Raw genomic sequence first — 20172 nt, forward strand, 5'->3', positions numbered from 1 at the left:
AGAGCCATCAAGCCAGGTCTAGAGTCTGGTACAGTATGGTGTCACATAAATATTGGTGACTACATCAAGGCAATGACAGGATTTACAGCCTTGGTCACTGGCTGCTGGCTTGTGGGAACAGAGTGAGGGGACTGGAGCGCCTGGCCCACAGATGGCCCTTTGAGGAGGAGCAGATTTGGGGCAAGTGAAAGCAGAAAGTCCAGCCTGGGTTATAACGGGCTTGGGGTCCCTGTGGCAGCTGTGACTGAGATGAGTGACAGGCATGGTGGCTCATGCCTGTAAACCCAGCACTTTGGGAGGCCGAGGTGGGAAGATCACTCGAGGTCAGGGGTTCAAGCCCAGCCTGGCCAACATAGTGAAACCCCATCTCTACTAAAAACACAAAAATTACCCAGGCGTGGTGGTGCTCCTGTAATCCCAGCTACTTGGTAGGCTGAGGTGGGAGAATCACATGAACCCGGGAGGCAGAGGTTGCAGTGAGCCAAGATCACGCCACTGTACTCCAGCTGGGTGATAGAATGGGGCTCTATCTCAAAAAAAAAAAAGAAAAAGAAAAAAATATAAAAAATATATATGTAAGGAACAGCAGAGGAGGACCCAAGTCTAGCATGTTCTTACAAGGTTAAGAGGAAAAACCATCAAAAAGGACAGAAGAGATCACTGATGACTGATGGAACTGCTCCTGGACCAGGGTGTACAAGCTTAATATTAATGCAAAGCTTCTATTGTTTCTTTAGAACTTAAAAGACCCTAAGAATTAGAGCAAGCCACAGGATGAGCCACAGGGGCCTTCAGATAAGGAGGTCAGAGGCACAAGAAAGTGGTTACCAGAAGTCAGCCCCAAGTGGGGCAGGGCTGGTCAAGATAACGTAATAGGGAGACTTACTTTTGGCTGTTTTCCATTCTGTAGCCTGAGTTTTACACTATGAACATGTGTCTACATTATTACAAAATAAATTTTTATAAAATTTACAGAGATCATCATTGACTCTGACAAGACTCATTTCAGTATATAATATGGGAAAAGAAACCAGACTGCAACAGGCTGAGAATGACCCAGGGAAGAGAAAATGGAGAAATTAACTGCAGGTATCTTTTTTGAGAAGCCTGCCTTGCAGGGGATGAGAAAGATAGGATAGTGGAGCCAAGATGGCCGAATAGGAAGAGCTCCGGTCTACAGCTCCCAGCGTGAGCAACGCAGAAGACGGGTGATTTCTGCATTTCCATCTGAGGTACCGGGTTCATCTCACTAGGGAGTGCCAGACAGTGGGTGCAGTGCACCGTGTGCAAGCCGAAGCAGGGCGAGGCATTGCCTCACTCGGGAAGCGCAAGGGGTCAGGGAGTTCCCTTTCCTAGTCAAAGAAAGGGGTGACAGATAGCACCTGGAAAATCGGGTCACTCCCACCCTACTACTGCGCTTTTCCAACAGGCTTAAAAAACAGCACAACAGGAGATTATATTCTGCACATGGCTCGGCGGGTCCTATGCCCACGGAGTCTCGCTGATTGCTAGCACAGCAGTCTGAGATCAAACTGCAAGGTGGCAGCAAGGCTGGGGGAGGGGCGCCTGCCATTGCCCAGGCTTGCTTAGGTAAACAAAGCAGCCGGGAAGCTCGAACTGGGTGGGGCCCACCACAGCTCAAGGAGGCCTGCCTGCCTCTGTAGGCTCCACCTCTGGGGGCAGGGCACAGACAAACAAAAAGACAGCAGTAACCTCTGCAGACTTAAACGTTCCTGTCTGACAGCTTTGAAGAGAGTAGTGGTTCTCCCAGCATGCAGCTGGAGATCTGAGAACAGGCAGACTGCCTCCTCAAGTGGGTCCCTGACCCCCGAGCAGCCTAACTGGGAGGCACCCCCAAGTAGGGGCAGACTGACACCTCACACAGCCAGGTACTCCTCTGAGACAAAACTTCCAGAGGACCGATCAGGCAGCAGCATTTGCGGTTCACGAAAATCCGCTGTTCTACAGCCACCGCTGTACTGCAGCCACCGCTGCTGATACCCAGGCAAACAGGGTCTGGAGTGGACGTCTAGCAAACTCCAACAGACCTGCAACTGAGGGTCCTGTCTGTTAGAAGGAAAACTAACAAACAGAAAGGACATCCACACCAAAAACCCATCTGTACATCACCATCATCAAAGACCAAAGGTAGATAAAACCACAAAGATGGTGAAAAAACAGAGCAGAAAAACTGGAAACTCTAAAAAGCAGAGCGCCTCTCCTCCTCCAAAGGAATGCAGTTCCTCACCAGCAACGGAACAAAGCTGGACGGAGAATGGCTTTGATGAGTTGAGAGAAGAAGGCTTCAGATGATCAAACTACTCCGAGCTACAGGAGGAAATTCAAACCAATGGCAAAGAAGTTAAAAACTTTGAAAAAAAATTAGATGAATGTATAACTAGAATAACCAATACAGAGAAATGCTTAAAGGAGCTGATGGAGCTGAAAGCCAAGGCTCGAGAACTACGTGAACAATGCAGAAGCCTCAGGAGCCGATGCGATCAACTGGAAGAAAGGGTATCAGTGATGGAAGATGAAATGAATGAAATGAAGCAAGAAGGGAAGTTTAGAGAAAGAAGAATAAAAAGAAATGAACAAAGTCTCCAAGAAATATGGGACTATGTGAAAAGACCAAATCTACGTCTGATTGGTGTACCTGAAAGTGATGGGGAGAATGGAACCAAGTTAGAAAACACTCTGCAGGATATTATCCAGGAGAACTTCCCCAATCTAGCAAGGCAGGCCAACATTCAGATTCAGGATATACAGAGAACACCACAAAGATACTCCTCGAGAAAAGCAACTCCAAGACATATAATTGTCAGATTCACCAAAGTTGAAATGAAGGAAAAAATGTTAAGGGCAGCCAGAGAGAAAGGTCGGGTTATCCACAAAGGGAAGCCCATCAGACTAACAGCGGATCTCTCGGCAGAAACTCTACAAGCCAGAAGAGAGTGGGGGCCAATATTCAACATTCTTGAAGAAAAGAATTTTCAACCCAGAGTTTCATATCCAGCCAAACTAAGCTTCATAAGTGAAGGAGAAATAAAATACTTTACAGAAAAGCAAATGCTGAGAGATTTTGTCACCACCAGGCCTGCCCTAAAAGAGTTCCTGAAGGAAGCACTAAACATGGAAAGGAACAACTGGTACCAGCCCCTGCAAAAACATGCCAAATTGTAAAGACCATCAAGGCTAGGAAGAAACTGCATCAACTAACGAGCAAAATAACCAGCTAACATCATAATGACAGGATCAAATTCACACATAACAATATTAACTTTAAATGTAAATGGGCTAAATGCTCCAATTAAAAGACACAGACTGGCAAATTGGATAAAGAGTCAAGACCCATCAGTGTGCTGTATTCAGGAAACCCATCTCACGTGCAGAGACACACATAGGCTCAAAATAAAGGGATGGAGGAAGATCTACCAAGCAAATGGAAAACAAAAAAAGGCAGGGGTTGCAATCCTAGTCTCTGATAAAACAGAATTTAAACCAACAAAGATCAAAAGAGACAAAGAAGGCCATTACATAATGATAAAGGGATCAATTCAACAAGAAGAGCTAACTATCCTAAATATATATGCACCCAATACAGGAGCACCCAGATTCATAAAGCAAGTCCTGAGTGACCTACAAAGAGACTTAGACTCCCACACAATAATAATGGGAGACTTTAACACCCCACTGTCAACATTAGACAAATCAATGAGACAGAAAGTTAACAAAGATACCCAGGAATTGAACTCAGCTCTGCACCAAGCAGACCTAATAGACATCTACAGAACTCTCCACCCCAAATCAACAGAATATACATTTTTTTTAGCACCACACCAGACCTATTCCAAAATTGACCACACAGTTGGAAGTAAAGCACTCCTCAGAAGATGTAAAAGAACAGAAATTATAACAAACTGTCTCTCAGACCACAGTGCAATCAAACTAGAACTCAGGATTAAGAAACTCACTCAAAACTGCTCAACTACATGGAAACTGAACAACCTGCTCCTGAATGACTACTGGGTACATAATGAAATGAAGGCAGAAATAAAGATGTTCTTTGAAACCAATGATAATAAAGACACAACATACCAGAATCTCTGGGACACATTCAAAGCAGTGTGTAGAGGGAAATTTATAGCACTAAATGCCCACAAGAGAAAGCAGGAAAGATCTAAAATTGACACCCTAACATCCCAATTAAAAGAACTAGAAAAGCAAGAGCAAACACATTCAAAAGCTAGCAGAAGGCAAGAAATAACTAAAATTAGAGCAGAATTGAAGGAAACAGAGACACAAAAAACCCTTCAAAAAAATTAATGAATCCAGGAGCTGGTTTTTTGAAAAGATCAACAAAATTGATAGACCGCTAGCAAGACTAATAAATAAGAAAAGAGAGAAGAATCAAATAGACACAATAAAAAATGATAAAGGGGATATCACCACCGATCCCACAGAAATACAAACTACCATCAGAGAATACTACAAACATCTCTATGCAAATAAACTAGAAAATCTAGAAGAAATGGATAAATTCCTCAACACATACACCCTCCCAAGACTAAACCAGGAAGAAGTTGAATCTCTGAATAGACCAATAACAGGCTCTGAAATTGTGGCAATAATCAATAGCTTATCAACCAAAAAGAGTCCAGGACGAGATGGATTCACAGCCAAATTCTACCAGAGGTACAAGGAGGAGCTGGTACCATTCCTTCTGAAACTATTCCAATCAACAGAAAAAGAGGGAATCCTCCCTAACTCATTTTATGAGGCCAGCATCATCCTGATACCAAAGCCTGGCAGAGACACAACCAAAAAAGAGAATTTTAGACCAATATCCTTGATGAACATTGATGCAAAAATCCTCAATATACTGGCAAACCGAATCCAGCAGCACATCAAAAAGCTTATCCACCATGATCAAGTGGGCTTCATACCTGGAATGCAAGGCTGGTGCAACATACGCAAATCAATAACTGTAATCCAGCATATAAACAGAACCAAAGACAAAAACCACATGATTATCTCAATAGATGCAGAAAAGGCCCTTGACAAAATTCAACAATGCTTCATGCTAAAAACTCTCAATAAATTAGGTATTGATGGGACATATCTCAAAATAATAAGAGCTATCTATGACAAACCCACAGCCAATATCATACCGAATGGGCAAAAACTGGAAGCATTCCCTTTGAAAACTGGCACAAGACAGGGATGCCCTCTCTCACCACTCCTATTCAACATAGTGTTGGAAGTTCTGGCCAGGGCAATCAGGCAGGAGAAGGAAATAAAGGGTATTCAATTAGGAAAAGAGGAAGTCAAATTGTCCCTGTTTGCAGATGACATGATTGTATATCTAGAAAACCCCATTGTCTCAGCCCAAAATCTCCTTAAGCTGCTAAGCAACTTCAGCAAAGTCTCAGGATACAAAATCAATGTACAAAAATCACAAGCATTGTTATACACCAATAACAGACAAACAGAGAGTCAAATCATGAGTGAACTCCCATTCACAATTGCTTCAAAGAGAATAAAATGGGTAGGAATCCAACTTACAAGGGACGTGAAGGACCTCTTCAAAGAGAACTACAAACCACTGCTCAATGAAATAAAAGAGGATACAAACAAATGGAAGAACATTCCATGCTCATGGGTTGGAAGAATCAATATCGTGAAAATGGCCATACTGCCCAAGGTAATTTATATATTCAATGCCATCCCCATCAAGCTACCAATGACTTTCTTCACAGAATTGGAAAAAACTACTTTAAAGTTCATATGGAACCAAAAAAGAGCCCGCATTGCCAAGTCAATCCTAAGCCAAAAGAACAAAGCCGGAGGCATCACACTACCTGACTTCTAACTATATACAAGGCTACGGTAACCAAAACAGCATGGTACTAGTACCAAAACAGAGATATAGATCAATGGAACAGAACAGAGCCCTCAGAAATAATGCCGCATATCTACAACTATCTGATCTTTGACAAACCCGACAAAAACAAGCAATGGGGAAAGGATTCCCTATTTAATAAATGGTGCTGGGAAAACTGGCTAGCCATATGTAGAAAGCTGAAACTGGATCCCTTCCTTACACCTTATACAAAAATTAATTCAAGATGGATTAAAGACTTACATGTTAGACCTAAAACCATAAAAACCCTAGAAGAAAACCTAGGCAATACCATTCAGGACATAGGCATGGGCAAGGACTTCATGTCTAAAACACCAAAAGCAATGGCAACAAAAGCCAAAATGGACAAATGGGATCTAATTAAACTAAAGAGCTTCTGCACAGCAAAAGAAACTACCATCAGAGTGAACAGGCAACCTACAAAATGGGAGAAAATTTTCCCAACCTACTCATCTGACAAAGGGCTAATATCCAGAATCTACAATGAACTCAAACAAATTTACAAGAAAAAAACAAACAACCCCATCAAAAAGTGGGCGAAGGATATGAATAGACACTTCTCAAAAGAAGACATTTATGTAGCCAAAAAACACATGAAAAAGTGCTCATCATCACTGGCCATCAGAGAAATGCAAATCAAAACCACAATAAGATGCCATCTCACACCAGTTACAATGGTGATCATTAAAAAGTCAGGAAACAACAGGTGCTGGAGAGGATGTGGAGAAACAAGAACACTTTTACACTGTTGGTGGGACTGTAAACTAGTTCAACCATTGTGGAAGTCAGTGTGGCGATTCCTCAGGGATCTAGAACTGGAAATACCATTTGACCCAGCCATCCCATTACTGGGTATATACCCAAAGGACTATAAATCATGCTGCTACAAAGACACATGCACACGTATGTTTATTGCGGCACTATTCACAAAAGCAAAGACTTGGAACCAACCCAAATGTCCAACAACGATAGACTGGATTAAGAAAATGTGGCACATATATACCATGGAATACTATGCAGCCATAAAAAATGATGAGTTCATGTCCTTTGTAGGGACATGGATGAAACTGGAAATCATCATTCTCAGCAAGCTATCGCAAGGACAAAAAACCAAACACCGCATGTTCTCACTCATAGGTGGGAATTGAACAATGAGAACACATGGACACAGGAAGGGGAACATTGAACTCCGGGGACTGTTGTGGGGTGGGGGGAGAGGGGAGGGATAGCATTAGGAGATATACCTAATGTTAAATGACAAGTTAATGAGTGCAGTACACCAACATGGCACATGTATACATATGTAACTAACCTGCACATTGTGCACATGTACCCTAAAGCTTAAAGTATAATAATAATAAATAAAATTAAATTAAATTAAATTAAAAAAAAGAAAGATAGGATAACAGTTGCTGGACAAGATGTGAGGTGTCATTTTGTTCCGAAGAAAGCATTTTGAAATATTGATGAGAAAGAGGTAGTGGGAATTAGGTTAATGATGCACATGGCAAAGGAGATAACGAAGGAGGTGGCGCAAGGTCTGAGCAGGCAGGAGTGTGCAGTTTCAGAGCAGAAGGGTATACTGTCACTAGGTGATATGGTTATACTTTGTGTCCCCACCCAAATCTCATCTTGAATTGTAATCCCCATAATCCCTGTGTGTCAAGGGAGGAGCCAGGTGGAGGTAACTGAATCACGGGGGTGGTTTCCCCCATGCCGTTCTCATGATAGTGAGTTCTCACGAGATCTGATGGTTTTATAAGGGGGTCTTCCCCCTTCGCTCAGCACTTCGCCTTCTTGCCACCTTGTGAAGAAGGTGCCTTGCTTTCCCTTTGCCTTCCACCATAATTGTTGTTTCCTGAGGCCTCCCCAGCCATGCTGAACTGTGAGTCAATTAAACCTCTTTCCTTTTTAAATTACCCAGTCTTGGGCAGTTCTTTATAGCAGCATGAAAATGGACCAGGAATGTCTCATACCAGACAGGGATACATCCCGCTTTCTTCTTTCCACACCCAGCCCTGGGGCAGGGGGGAAGCTGCTCCAGGATGGGCCTGAGTAGTTGAACCCAATCACAAAATCCCTGCTCCTCAGACACACTATGGTCCAGGACCTGATTCTGGCCAATAAGACCGAAGGAGACATTTGATGGGGCTTCAAATAAAGGCTCCCACTCCCCTGAAGGAGTTGCAGGAAGCCACTTCTTCCTGCTGATGAAAGGGAATGCAAACATATGTGGCCCCAACTGCCACTGCAGCCATCTTGCTGCCACATGGGCACCTGCCCTAGGATGCAACCAACAGCTGGATGGAGAGCAGAGAGATGAAAAGCTCCTGGATCCTTGAGGCAGTCACTGAGCTGCAGGATCGACCAGCCCTGAAGCCTGCCCTTCACCTGGACTTCCAGGAAAAAGCCACATTAAGTCAGGCTTTCTGGTGTTCACAACCTGGAACTTTCTCACTGACAAACATCCCTTGCACTGTGACAGGAGGAACAGGACAAATGGAGAGGCAGGAATTGAGGGAGATGATGTCAGATGGAATGTTTACATTTTCCTCTGTAAAATGAAAAGGGATCCTGATGCCAAGAGTGAGGGGGACCTTCGAGGAGGACAGAGCTTAGGGAGAGGGATGAAGCCTGGAGCTGGGGGTTCAGGGCACTGGCAAGGAGCTGCCTAGAGTGACAGGGGGCCTGGCGGGTGGTGCTGAGCACCAGATAAGGGTGTTGAGACATCTGCCAGCTGCAAACAGCACAAGGCTGTGCCACTCACCCAAGACCCCCCTCTTGTGGGGACGGCCTCTGTGTTTGCCATGTGGATGGACAGGACAAGTGGGAATAGCATAGTGGGCATCAGCACAGCAGTGGTTGAAGTGATGAACTCCAAGGTCTAGGCTCCACTTGGAAGGGAGTGAACAGAGGAGGGGGCTGATGGGTAAAACAAAAGGAAAAAACAAAAGGATAAGGAGCTAGACATCTCCATGCATCAAAGAGCTGGAAGTGAGAGCACCAAGGAGACAATGCAGAGAAAGTGTTTCCAGAATAACACAAAGCAGGGATCTGGGCCCAGCAACCTCCATGCCCCATTACTAGCCAGAGCTAGGGAGTGTTGTTTCAGGATTAGCTGCAGTGGGTAAGTTCGAATGAAGCCAGACAGACACAGATAAGAACTCAGAGGGGCCTAGTTCTTCCTGCATCACCCAGAACGACGTGCACTTCAGTAGGCTAGAGGGGAAGTGTTCTCAAGTTTGTGCTGATGTTTCTGAAAGGGAATGGAGACTCTGCAAAGGAGAAATGAGAGACACAATAAGAAAAGCATCCCTTAAACTGGTCTTTGTAAAGAACTCACCTCTGTATTCATCTTGGTCTCTTCCTTCGGTCACTGTAAAGACAAAAGCAGAGGTTCAGGTCCCTGGTGGCACCCGCCCAAACTCTAGGCAAACATTCCCCTTTGCCACCCCATGCTCCCCCACTGCTTCCTGTCCCATCATTCTCATGTTTCCCAAATGCCTTCACCACCTGTGCCTTCCAGCAAGGATACCCAGGCCAGTGTCTACTTTGGGGCTGGTGGTAGCTGACTTCCCTGGGATGTCACACCAGCAATGCTTCCTTAGAGAAGGGCATTTCCAAGCCCAGATCCGTCTCCTACATTGGAAGAGCAGCTGCAATCGGGATGCCTCCATGGGAAGGATGCACTTCCCAAAACTGGTGCTTGAAGAGGACAGTTTTTTATCTGGCTTTTTAAATGGGGACAAGCAAGGCAATAAGAAATATGTACTTTTTTTTCTTCCTAGCTGAGTTTCTGGAGGACTGCAATGTAATATGTTCAAAGAATAGTCCAAGAAGCCACTCCGGACCCTCAGCATTAAGATGAAGGAGGGGGCAAACAGGTGAGCAGGGGTAGCAAGGAAGGAGGGGTGACAAGAGGAGATGAGGGGAGACCAGAGAGTGAAGGAAAAGAAAGCAACAACACGGCTTAACAGGGGTCTTCAACTTTAATGTACCCCTAGGATTCTTGTTGAAAATGCGTATTTCTGGGTTTCACTCCCAGATTCTGATTTGGAAGGCCAAGAGTGGAGGGGAGGCCATGAATCTGCATTTTCACCAAGCATCCAGGTAAAGGCACACAGACGGCCAGGAGCCACACCTGGACAAACACTGGAATGACAGTAGAACAGAGGCCTGTAAAGATTAATTTTTTCTCTCACTTGTTAGAGCCACTAGAATCGCCACTGTATTTTAACTAAAACTGGGCAGGCAAGGTCAGGCAAATGGATAACCAGAGGTGATGAAAAATGCACTACAGATGCCTCTCCAGCCCTTCCACCTGCATAGGCTGTCCAGGAAGCCGATGCCGATGACCACTCCTAGCTCGCAGAGGGCAGAGGGCCTCTGAAAAGGGAAGGCTGTGGCAACCCCTGCCCTTGGACCCAGCACAGCATTTGATCTCATTCTCTTTGGTTAAGCACAGGGATGAGAACCATGAATGACAGTGAAATAACCACCCCCATTCCAAAACAAACAAAACTGACCTTGGCAACCTTAAGACTACCCGGGGAAGGGTGCATGGGTGATCGTGTAGGCTTTGTGTTGAAAATAGCCTGCTTTTGGAGCTGGGCGCAGTGGCTCACGCCTGTAATCCCAGTACTTTGGGAGGACAAGGAAGGCAGATCACCTGAGGTCAGGAGTTCCAGGCCAGCCTGGCTAACATGGCGAAACCCCGTCTCTACTAAAAATACAAAAATTAGCCGGGTGTGGTGGCGCATGCCTGTAATTCCCACCTACTCGGGAGGCTGAGGCAGAAGAATTGCTTGAACCCGGGAGGAGGAGGCTGCAGTGAGCCAAGATCGAGCCACTGCACTCCCAGACTGGGCGACAGAGTGAGACTCTGTCTCAAAGAAAAAAAAAAAAAAAAAAGAAAATAGCCTGCTTTCGGCAACTCCCCTCCCTTCTCTCTTCCCATTGCTCCTTCCTGCTTTGAGAGTGGGTCTCATGACCCAACCTGGCCAGCACACATGATGCCTTTCCTTTTGCAGTCTGGAGCCTTTTCACATCTGAAAAAAATCTGAAAAAAATCTGAAAAAGGGAGCCTACTAGAAGAAAAACTCCAAAAAGCAGAATGTGACAAAGAAAGTGGACTTTCTTCTCAGATCCTGGGGAGGCAGTATAGGTGTGATGTCTTTTTATGCATAAAATATCTCAGAAAGGCCGGGCACGGTAGCTCACACCTGTAATCCCAGCACTGTGGGAGGCCGAGGTGGGAGGATCGCTTGAGCCCAGGAGTCCGAGACCAGCTTGGGCAACATGGCAAGACCCTGTCTTTACTTAAAAAATTAAAAAATTAGCCAGGCATTGTGGCATACACCTATAGTCCTAGCTACTTGGGAGGCTGGGGCAGGAGGATTACTTGAGCCCAGGAATTTGAGGCTGCAGTGAGCTATGATCACGCCACTGCACTCCAGCCTAGAGTGATAGTGACATGAGTCACTGACATCTCACATGTCGTCACCTCTGTCACTCACAGGGTGACAGAGACCTTATCTCTTTTTTCCCCAAACTATTTTGTACCCAGATGAGAGACCCTGTCTCATTTAAAAAAAAAAAAAACTCAGAAGGATAACTAAGACACTGAGAGCTGACCCACAGGTGGTGGGGTGGGAGCGCCAGCACTAAGTGGAGGGTGCATGAAGACACAGGAGCAGAGGGTCCCCAGCAAGCACGCTCTGCTCGCCCTCCCCTGGCTACCTGGAGGCCCCACAGAGATGCCCTCCCCAACACCCTACTGTGCTTTACTTCTGTTTTTAAGAACTTTCGTTCAAGTCTGCCTTGGAGCTTGCACGTGAGTGACAGTCAGATAACAGAACAGTGACAGAACAGATAACAGATAACAGAACACCCAAATGTGAGGAGGATGAGAACAGATGTGAGCCTCTCTGGGTCAGCTAATTCATACACATTAACCCTAATCCTCAGAACCCTGGCAAAAAAAAAAGCTAGTATTAATTCCATTTTACAGACGAAGTGCCTGGAGTTCAGGGAGGGTAAAGCACCCTGCTTCACAGCCAAGGCACTGCGGCACTGCCCTGCAATTTCCAGACTTTCTGGTTCTAGACTCAAACCCAGGCTGTGCCAGAGGCCTTGACAGGTCCTGTCTTACATTCACCCAGAGAGCTTCAATGATAAACAGGAGACCTGGTGTCCAGTCCTGTCAGTCCTGAACTACCCAAGCAACAACGACGGTCAAACGGGTCATAGGCTCTAGGCTGAATGGTTGGACTTCATCTCCAAGGTCTGCTCCAGCTCTAAATTGCTCTCTGGTTCCCAGAAAAGGAAATTCAGGTAACTCTTATAACAGGCAGAATGATACCCTCAGTCATGATCACAGAATGTAAATTCTGATTATAGCAAGAAGGCCTATCTGACTGACAGATCAAAATGTTTGCCAGAGTGTGTTGGTTAAAGTGTGGTCAGGAATACACTCTGATATTATTGGGGGACTACAAGTGGGTAGCATCTCTGTGGAGGGTAGTGTAGCAATAGCTCTTAAAATTCCAATCTGACCTAGCAATTCTACTGCTTCCTATTTTTTTCTCCAGCCCCCAAACTACATTCAGAAGAAACTGCCCTGAGTCCTTTGACCTTGCAGAAATCTCACTACTACTTGCTCTCCCTTTCTTTTTTTTTTGTAATTAACATATCTATTTGTAACTAATTTAAATTTTCCAAATTCTCATTTGCAAATGAGATTCATATAGTTAAAACTGAATATACAAACAACATATTAGGAGGATCAAAATTTACACTACTCAAACATGACTCCTTAAGACTGACTTTAACATGTTCTTTCAATTTTATTCAAATCAGATGTCCCCCCTCCAGCATTTATCCTTTTAAAAAATGAATTTAATGCTATCAAAAGGTGATGTTCACTTTAATCCTGTTTGCCTTCATGTCACTGTCATGAGCCTTCATTCCAGACCACATACATAAAGAGGGCCAGCACCACATGGCCGGTGACCACGGCAACAATAGCAGCATAAAAACAGCTGTCCTTATTGGACATCCCAAGGGCGCCTCCAGATATATAAGATTTAGTTGTGAAATATAAATAACCCGATAGGAACAGTGATCATTAAAGCTGTGAAGAACAGGAGCGTCTTCAGTGTAGATGCTAATGAGCTTTCTTTTCCGAACTTAGGAGGCTGCAGTGCGTTCAGCGCCACTTTATCTGGGCGCTCCACAGTGTAGTTGTGCTGGCACAGGTGCTTGGTGGCAGGCTACTTGCTTTTCTTTTCTAATGAGATCTTAGAGGAAAGTTTTCCTATAAAAGTGGCCTACAGAACATTACTTATGAACTTTATTGTTTTCCTACATAATCTGGGGAAAGCAAAACAAAAGAAAACAAACAAACGAAAGGATGTGGAGAGATGCATATGCACGAGAAAGAAGCCTAAATGGAACTCGTACACTGGGCATCAGGGGTGTACCACCTAGAATAAGTGGCATTACTGTTTATTTGTTTATTTTTCAGGGTCAGGGTTTTGTTCTTTAACCCAGACTGGAATGCAGTGGCACGCATGATCACAGCTCACTGCAACGTCGAACTCCTGGGTTCAAGTGATCCTCCTGCCTCGGCCTCCCAAAGTTCTGAGACTGCAGGCATGAGCCACTGCACCTGGCCACATTGCTGTTTTTAAAGCACATTCAGCTGGGGTACCCCAGCTAGTTGCTCACAGAGCTGTGAGTGACTGGCAGGACCTGCCATGGTCACATAACTGTAACGGCCAGACAGATCCTTTCTGTGCTGTTTCCCCTTCTGCTTTCAACTCCCCCTTACGATAAGATGCACCGTCAGGAGAGGCAGCAATCCCAGGCCAAGCGAGATCTGGCTCCACCTTCCAACTCTCTGCCTGCCCATCACACAGCTCCCTCTCCTTTCCTCCCCATCGTCTGGCCAGGACTAGTTAAACTCTGAACAGAATCAAGGAGGAACTTTATTCTGTATTTTAATATATCTTAAAATATCTAAGACCTAATCCTGTAACAAAAAGGTTTTGGTTTGTTTAGTTTTCCTTTTTTTATTTAAATTTCAAAGGTGTAGTATTTAAATGGTCAAACACAAAAACATTCTATTTTCTAACTTTTAGTATTATGCTGAGAAATATTTTCCCAAAAGACTTATATTAAATAGATACATTTTTATTTTCTTTTAGATTTTTAACTTTTTTTTTTTTTTCCCTGAGACAGAGTTTCACTCTTGTCACTCAGGCTGGAGTGCAATGGTGGGATCTCGGCTCACTGCAACCTCTGCATCCCAGGTTCAAGCCATTCTCCCACCTCAGCCTCCTGAGTAGCTGGGATTACAGGCGCCTGCCACCACACCACCACGCTAATTATTTTTAGTAGAAATGGGGTTTCGCCATGTTGGCCAGGCTGGTCTGGAACTCCTCACCTCAGGTGATCCACCCACCTCGGCCTCCCAAAATGCTGGGATTACAGGCACGAGCTACCACGCCTTGCCTTAACTTTTCTTTATTTACATTTTTATTTTTTAATCAAATCTAAATAGTATTTTGGTATATGGCATGAGATAAGGCTCTAAATTTACATTTCTCCAAATAGTTGAGTTGTTTCTACATTATTTATCGAATATTTAATCCTTTCCCCCAGTGACTCCACATTTAAATTTTTATGAATACAGTTATTCTTTTTTTCACTTTTTTCTGCTGTACCACAGACCTCTATTCCCATGGTTATAACATGCTGTTTACATGATTGTGGCTTTACAGTGTTTCAATACCTGGTAATTCAAGTTCTCTCATTAATTTTAGAACATCTTACCAAGTTAAAAAATTCCACTGGGACTGTGACTATGATTGCATCAAATTTATACATTAAATTAGGGTGAATTAATAAGCCTTCCCATCCAGAAACATGGTATGCCTTTCTAAGAGCAGCCAATTTAAAAATAAATAAATAGGCCGGCTGTGGAGGCTCACGGCTGTAATCCTAGCACTTTGGGAGGCCGAGGCGGGCGGATCACTTGAGGCCAGGAGTTCAAGATGAGCCTGGCCAACATGGTGAAACCGTGTCTCTACTAAAATTACAAAAATTAGCAGGGGGTGGTGGCACGAGCCTGTAATACCAGTTATTCGGGAGGCTGAGACATGAGAATTGCTTGAACCCAGGAGGCAGAGGTTGCAGTGAGCCGAGATCACACCACTGCACTCCAGCTTGGGCAACAGAGCAAGACTCTGTCTCTAAATAAACAAATAATTTAAAAAGAAGAATCTTGAGTTAGTTCCTGAATTATTGCATAATGACAAATAACAGCTCAGGCTGCAGTGGCTCACTAGAAAGTTGAAAGAAAAAAGTCAACACCTTTGCAGAAACAACTTGCTTGAAGCAATTTAAAGCAGGTTTCTCCTCCCCCCATATCTACTGCAGCCGGTCTGCAAAAGTCTTGGAGTTTGAGCCTTTATTTGCTTTGACTCCAAAACACAACGGGCTCAGGTGCACACAGATGAGCTATCTCTCTAGAGGGATGAAGAGCCAGCCTGTGACTCCAGAGAACAGAGTTCTAGACCTGGCTTGGCACCCACTAGCTATGTGATCAAGAGCAGGACACGGGGTCCCTTGTGCCTTAGTTTCTGCACCTTGAAATAGAAGAGGGGGCAGATGAACTTAGATGACCCTTATGTTCTCTTTCTGTGCTAACATGATATCACTTTAACCCACTTTACTTCTTTTTTTGCGGGGGGTGGGGGGTTCTCTTTCGGTTTAACTTTCTTGGTGTCTGGCTTGGTTAACTGAAGGTTTTTAGCTTCTCTTCTGGCTCCGCAAGCAAACTAGGTTGAGGCTCAGGTTGCAGCCATCAAGGTCCCAGGCACAAAGGTTCTGTACAGATAGGGTTTTTCCTTGGTACTCTGCCAAAGAGAAGCCACTCTCTTCCCCACCCCACTTTTCCAGCCCCCATCTGCTCTATGTCCCTCCTCTACCTCCTCCTCACCACTTCAAAAGCTTCTACCTTTTACTGAAAGTGATCTTAATACAACAGGAGAGAAATGAGATGAGGTCAATTACTTTCACTAAAGTCTAGTGTATTTAAACTTGGAAGGGCATAATCACGTTTGAAAAGAGCTGCTTATTAACTCAAATAATTGTAGAACAATGTGTAACTCTATTTCAAAATAGGGTTGAGAGCAGAACTTTCTGGAGTCCCATACCTGTTCTTGGGCACTGACCACCCCCAGAAGGTCCAGATCATAACTATGTTCCCTTAGTGCTGAAAGATGATTTCTGCCCAGCCAAGTGCTACAGGAACTGCGTACACAGGCACAACTCACAAGTGCGGGGACGGGGCGGGCAGGGGAAGGAATGCAAATCTTCCACACGCCAAAATATGTGTGGGTCTAACTTTTGTTTCTAACATTTTAAAAGCTCAATAATTATGCTTTCAAAGATCTCTAGAGAGAACATCTTTCTTCAGCAGATCGAGATTTTTTACAAGCAAGATTTCACAATGTGTTATCTGCATCCTCAATATTAATTACATAAATAATTTTATTCTCTACACTGACTATATCATGTTCTTTCACTGTTTTGTTTTCCTTTAGATTTTTTAAGGCGCTCCAAGTTCTCAGATTTCAGGTGAGGAACTTCAAGGCCTTTTCAAAGTCTGAGGTTTTCTGAGTTTGTAAAAGAGAAACAGCTAAGTTACAAGAAAAATCATTACGTATAAATGTGAGTTATATAAAATATTCAACTATTCACTCAGGCATCAGCAAATATTTGTTTTAGCACAACAAACAGCACACATGAGTTGAAATATGGTGGACAGAAAACAAACCTAAAGAAATCCTGTAGCACCTAAAAAGAGAATGACACGACATTACTTCATGAAACAGAGCCAGGGGTCAAAAGCAGTAGTGGCCCACGGGTGCGCAGTATGTGCTTTGTTTTTCAAAAACATTTTTTGCCAATTTCCTTTTATTCCCACAATATCCCTAAGAAGTAGAGCGCCCCCCGCGCCCCAACCTTCATTCTGCAGAGGCAGAAAGACATTGGATCCCTTGCTGATGGTGATCCCTGGTGGTCCCTCCTCAGCAGGCAGGCTGACTGTACTCTTAGCATCCAGCTGGGTTTAGCCAGTGGAGGAGATCGGCAGGCAAGAAACAGAAAGAGAGAGGCTAGGGTACTTGTGCTCCCCCTGCCTGGTTCCCCAGGCTGCTGCTCTGGCAGTGGCTGCATTCTGTGATGGCCACAGCAGGTCTGGAAGGGAGTGGCTCCTCCAGCAGTATTCCAGCCCCCTCCTCCCAGCTCTGGTCCCCTCCCTACCCCTTCAAACCAGAGAGGGGATGGTGCCCACTGAAGCTCTTCCCTGTGTGCCTCACCATCACTTGTTGGCTCCTCCAATCCTGCCCACTCTTCTATAAAAAGTCTCCTTAAAATTCCTTTCATTTTTATGCTTTTCACTGTTGGGATTCCCAACTGATAAACTTGGCAGTATATCAGTTTGCAGCATCCCTGGCCTTTCCCCACTAGATGCCAGTGGCACATACCCTTTTCCCCCCAGCACGACAATCAGAAATGTCAGTAAGAACTACTGGGTTAAGGGCCGGGCACGGTGGCTCATGCCTGTAATCCCAGCACTTTGGGAGGCCGAGGCGGGCATGGGGCTGATCATGAGGTCAAGAGATCCAGACCATCCTGGCCAACATGGTGAAACCCCATGTCTACTAAAAATACAAAAATTACCTGGGTATGGTGGCGTGCACCTGTAGTCCCAGCTACTCGGGAGGCTGAGGCAGGAGAATTGCTTGAACCTGGGAGGCGGAGGTTGCAATGAGCCAAGATCGTCCCACTGCACTCCAGCCTGGGTGACAGAGCAAGACTCCATCTTAAAAAAAAAAAAAAAAAAAAAAGAACTACTGGGTTCATGGAAATCACTAAATTATTGCTGACAAAGCTCTAGAGTTTCACATTCCAATTTGCACGTGGGAGAGATGCAAAATCTCACAGTAAATTAATAGCACAGCCAGGACTAAACAGCTTCCTTGGCTTACATTATGTTTCCCTTTTGATTTCAGTCTCTCTCCCACATGCAAATTGGAATCTGAAACTCCAGAGCTTTGTCAGCAATAAATTAGTGATTTTCATTAACCCAGTATTTCTCACCAACATTTCTGATTGTTGTACTCGGGGGGAAAAGGGTATGTGCCATTGGCATCTAGTAGGGAAAGGCCAGGGATGCTGCAAAACATCCTGTGATGCACAGGACACCTTCCTACCCCCACTACACATACACAAAGAATTATCCAGCCCAAAATGTCAACAGTGCCAGAGTTGAAAAAGCCTGGATTACACATCATGCAGAATGAACTACAGCTGTGACCTTCCTCCTCGTTCCTCCTCAAAGGCCCTCTCAAGTACCTATTATTGCCCCAAAGCCAGGTGACTCGCAGAAGTATGGGGAAGGATTAGGGAGAGGGTGACCCTCTCAGGTGGGGCCAGCTGCCAGCCTCAGAGGTCTAAGGGTAAAGGTAAAAGCAACTCTTGCCCTGGAGGGAGTTGGATACTTTGGGATCTATTGAGAAAAATATAATAGCTACATGGGACACAAGTCTGGAAATATATACATCAAAATATTACCAGTAATTATGTCTCTAAGTGGTGAAACTTTTAGTGACTACTTTCTTTTTGCTTATCTGTATACTTTAAACTTTTCTATAAAGATTAGTTAGCATAATTATTCAAAACTCTAAAAAACATTACAAATTATGCCACTTTCACTGACTGCATCCCTCCTAGCCCCAAACTGAACAGACTTTCACAGGGCAATAACATATCAAGGTGCTCTGATAATGAAGTCCACAGAAAATTTTCCCTATAACTGAGAATCAGGAAAGGCTCTGCTTCCTTCAAGGCCATTAACATTTGGGGGATCAATGAATGAATGAATGAATGAAGTTGCCATGTATGTTTTACTTTCAAAAGACAAGAACCATGTAACTGACCAAGTTTACCTTTCTAGAAACAAATTTGGGACTCAACTACAAAAATGTAGGCCTGCACTGACCTATAAGGGAGCCGCTACACAGAGTGGCTATTGGAATATAAATTAATTAAATATAGCACATTTTCATAATCACAGAAAATTCTATTGGATAACACTGAAACACTTCATTCTTTTTTTCCCCTGGAATAGTTTCTTGTACTTATACTTTCTCTCATCTCAATTCCTGGCCATATTTATCTTCTATTTATTTGTTACTATTCTGTGATTTTGTTGCAAATGACCTTAATTCCTTTGTGGATCAATTTGGGGCATTGTACTTTGGAAATATCAGTGTGTATATATGTCACTGTTCCTGAGAGTTCAACCTTCATTTCTGACCATAAGGCAGATCTAGCAGCTCATGTAATGTAGCTATTTCCTCACAGCTCAAAGACGGAAGAAAGGCCGGGTGAAGTGGCTCACGCCTGTAATCCCAGCACTTTGGGGAGGCCATGGTGGGTGGATTACTTGAGGTCAGGAGTTCGAGACCAACCTAGCCAACATGGCAAAACCCTGTCTCTACTAAAAATATAAAAATTAGCTGGTCATGGTGGTGTGTGCCTGTAATCCCAGCTACTTAGGAAGCTGAGGAATGAGAATCACTTGAACCCAGGGGGCGGAGGTTGCAGTGAGCCAAGATGGCGCCACTGCACTCCAGCCTGGGCGACATAGTGAGACTCCATCTCAAAAAAAAAAAAAAAAGACTCAAGAGAACATTGTCAGGAACTAAGCTCCCCTGTCACAAAGGCACTATATTCAGTGTTTTTTTTTTTAAATACACAAAAAGGTATACACTGTCCATTAATGGAAAGTTTCACTATTTGATTAAAGCTTAATTTGAAGCTGAGTAATGCAATGTCTTTTTCAAAGTCCAAAATACATGGCTATCAACTTATTTCTAAAATCTTAAATATATGATTTACCACAAAAAACAAATGGCCCAACCTGTTACTACTGATAAATATATGATCATGTCATCAGAGTCCTGGATACGCCAAAGAGAATCAGAAATGAAAATGCGCGCAGCTCCTGCACAGTGGGATTCCCTGTCAGCCCACGGTTCTGATGGAGTGTCGCCTCTACATAGAAGTCAGTGCAATTTTGAGTATTTTACCAGATTTTCAGTTCTATAAAAAATGACTGGGAGTAATAAGCAGTGTAGATCAAAAACTAAATACAATTATAACAAAGATGAAAA

General features: G+C 44.1%; 1 protein-coding gene across 3 annotated transcripts in view; it reads right to left on the reverse strand.

Annotated features, from left to right (window-relative positions):
- BLVRA (biliverdin reductase A) overlaps positions 1-20172 on the reverse strand; it is a 48926-nt gene that overhangs the window by 26931 nt on the left and 1823 nt on the right. For 2 of the 3 annotated variants that reach the window (XM_034963985.3, XM_055115877.2), the window contains one exon: positions 9267-9299. In XM_034963985.3, the coding sequence (XP_034819876.1) occupies positions 9267-9278 (12 nt within the window). In that variant the 5' untranslated portion in view covers positions 9279-9299. Of the gene's footprint in view, positions 1-9266; positions 9300-17674; positions 17817-20172 lie in introns of all 3 variants that reach the window. The other variant, XM_055115876.2, reaches the window with a different exon arrangement.

Source organism: Pan paniscus, chromosome 6 (assembly GCF_029289425.2).
Source record: "Pan paniscus chromosome 6, NHGRI_mPanPan1-v2.0_pri, whole genome shotgun sequence".
Lineage (NCBI taxonomy): Eukaryota > Metazoa > Chordata > Mammalia > Primates > Hominidae > Pan > Pan paniscus.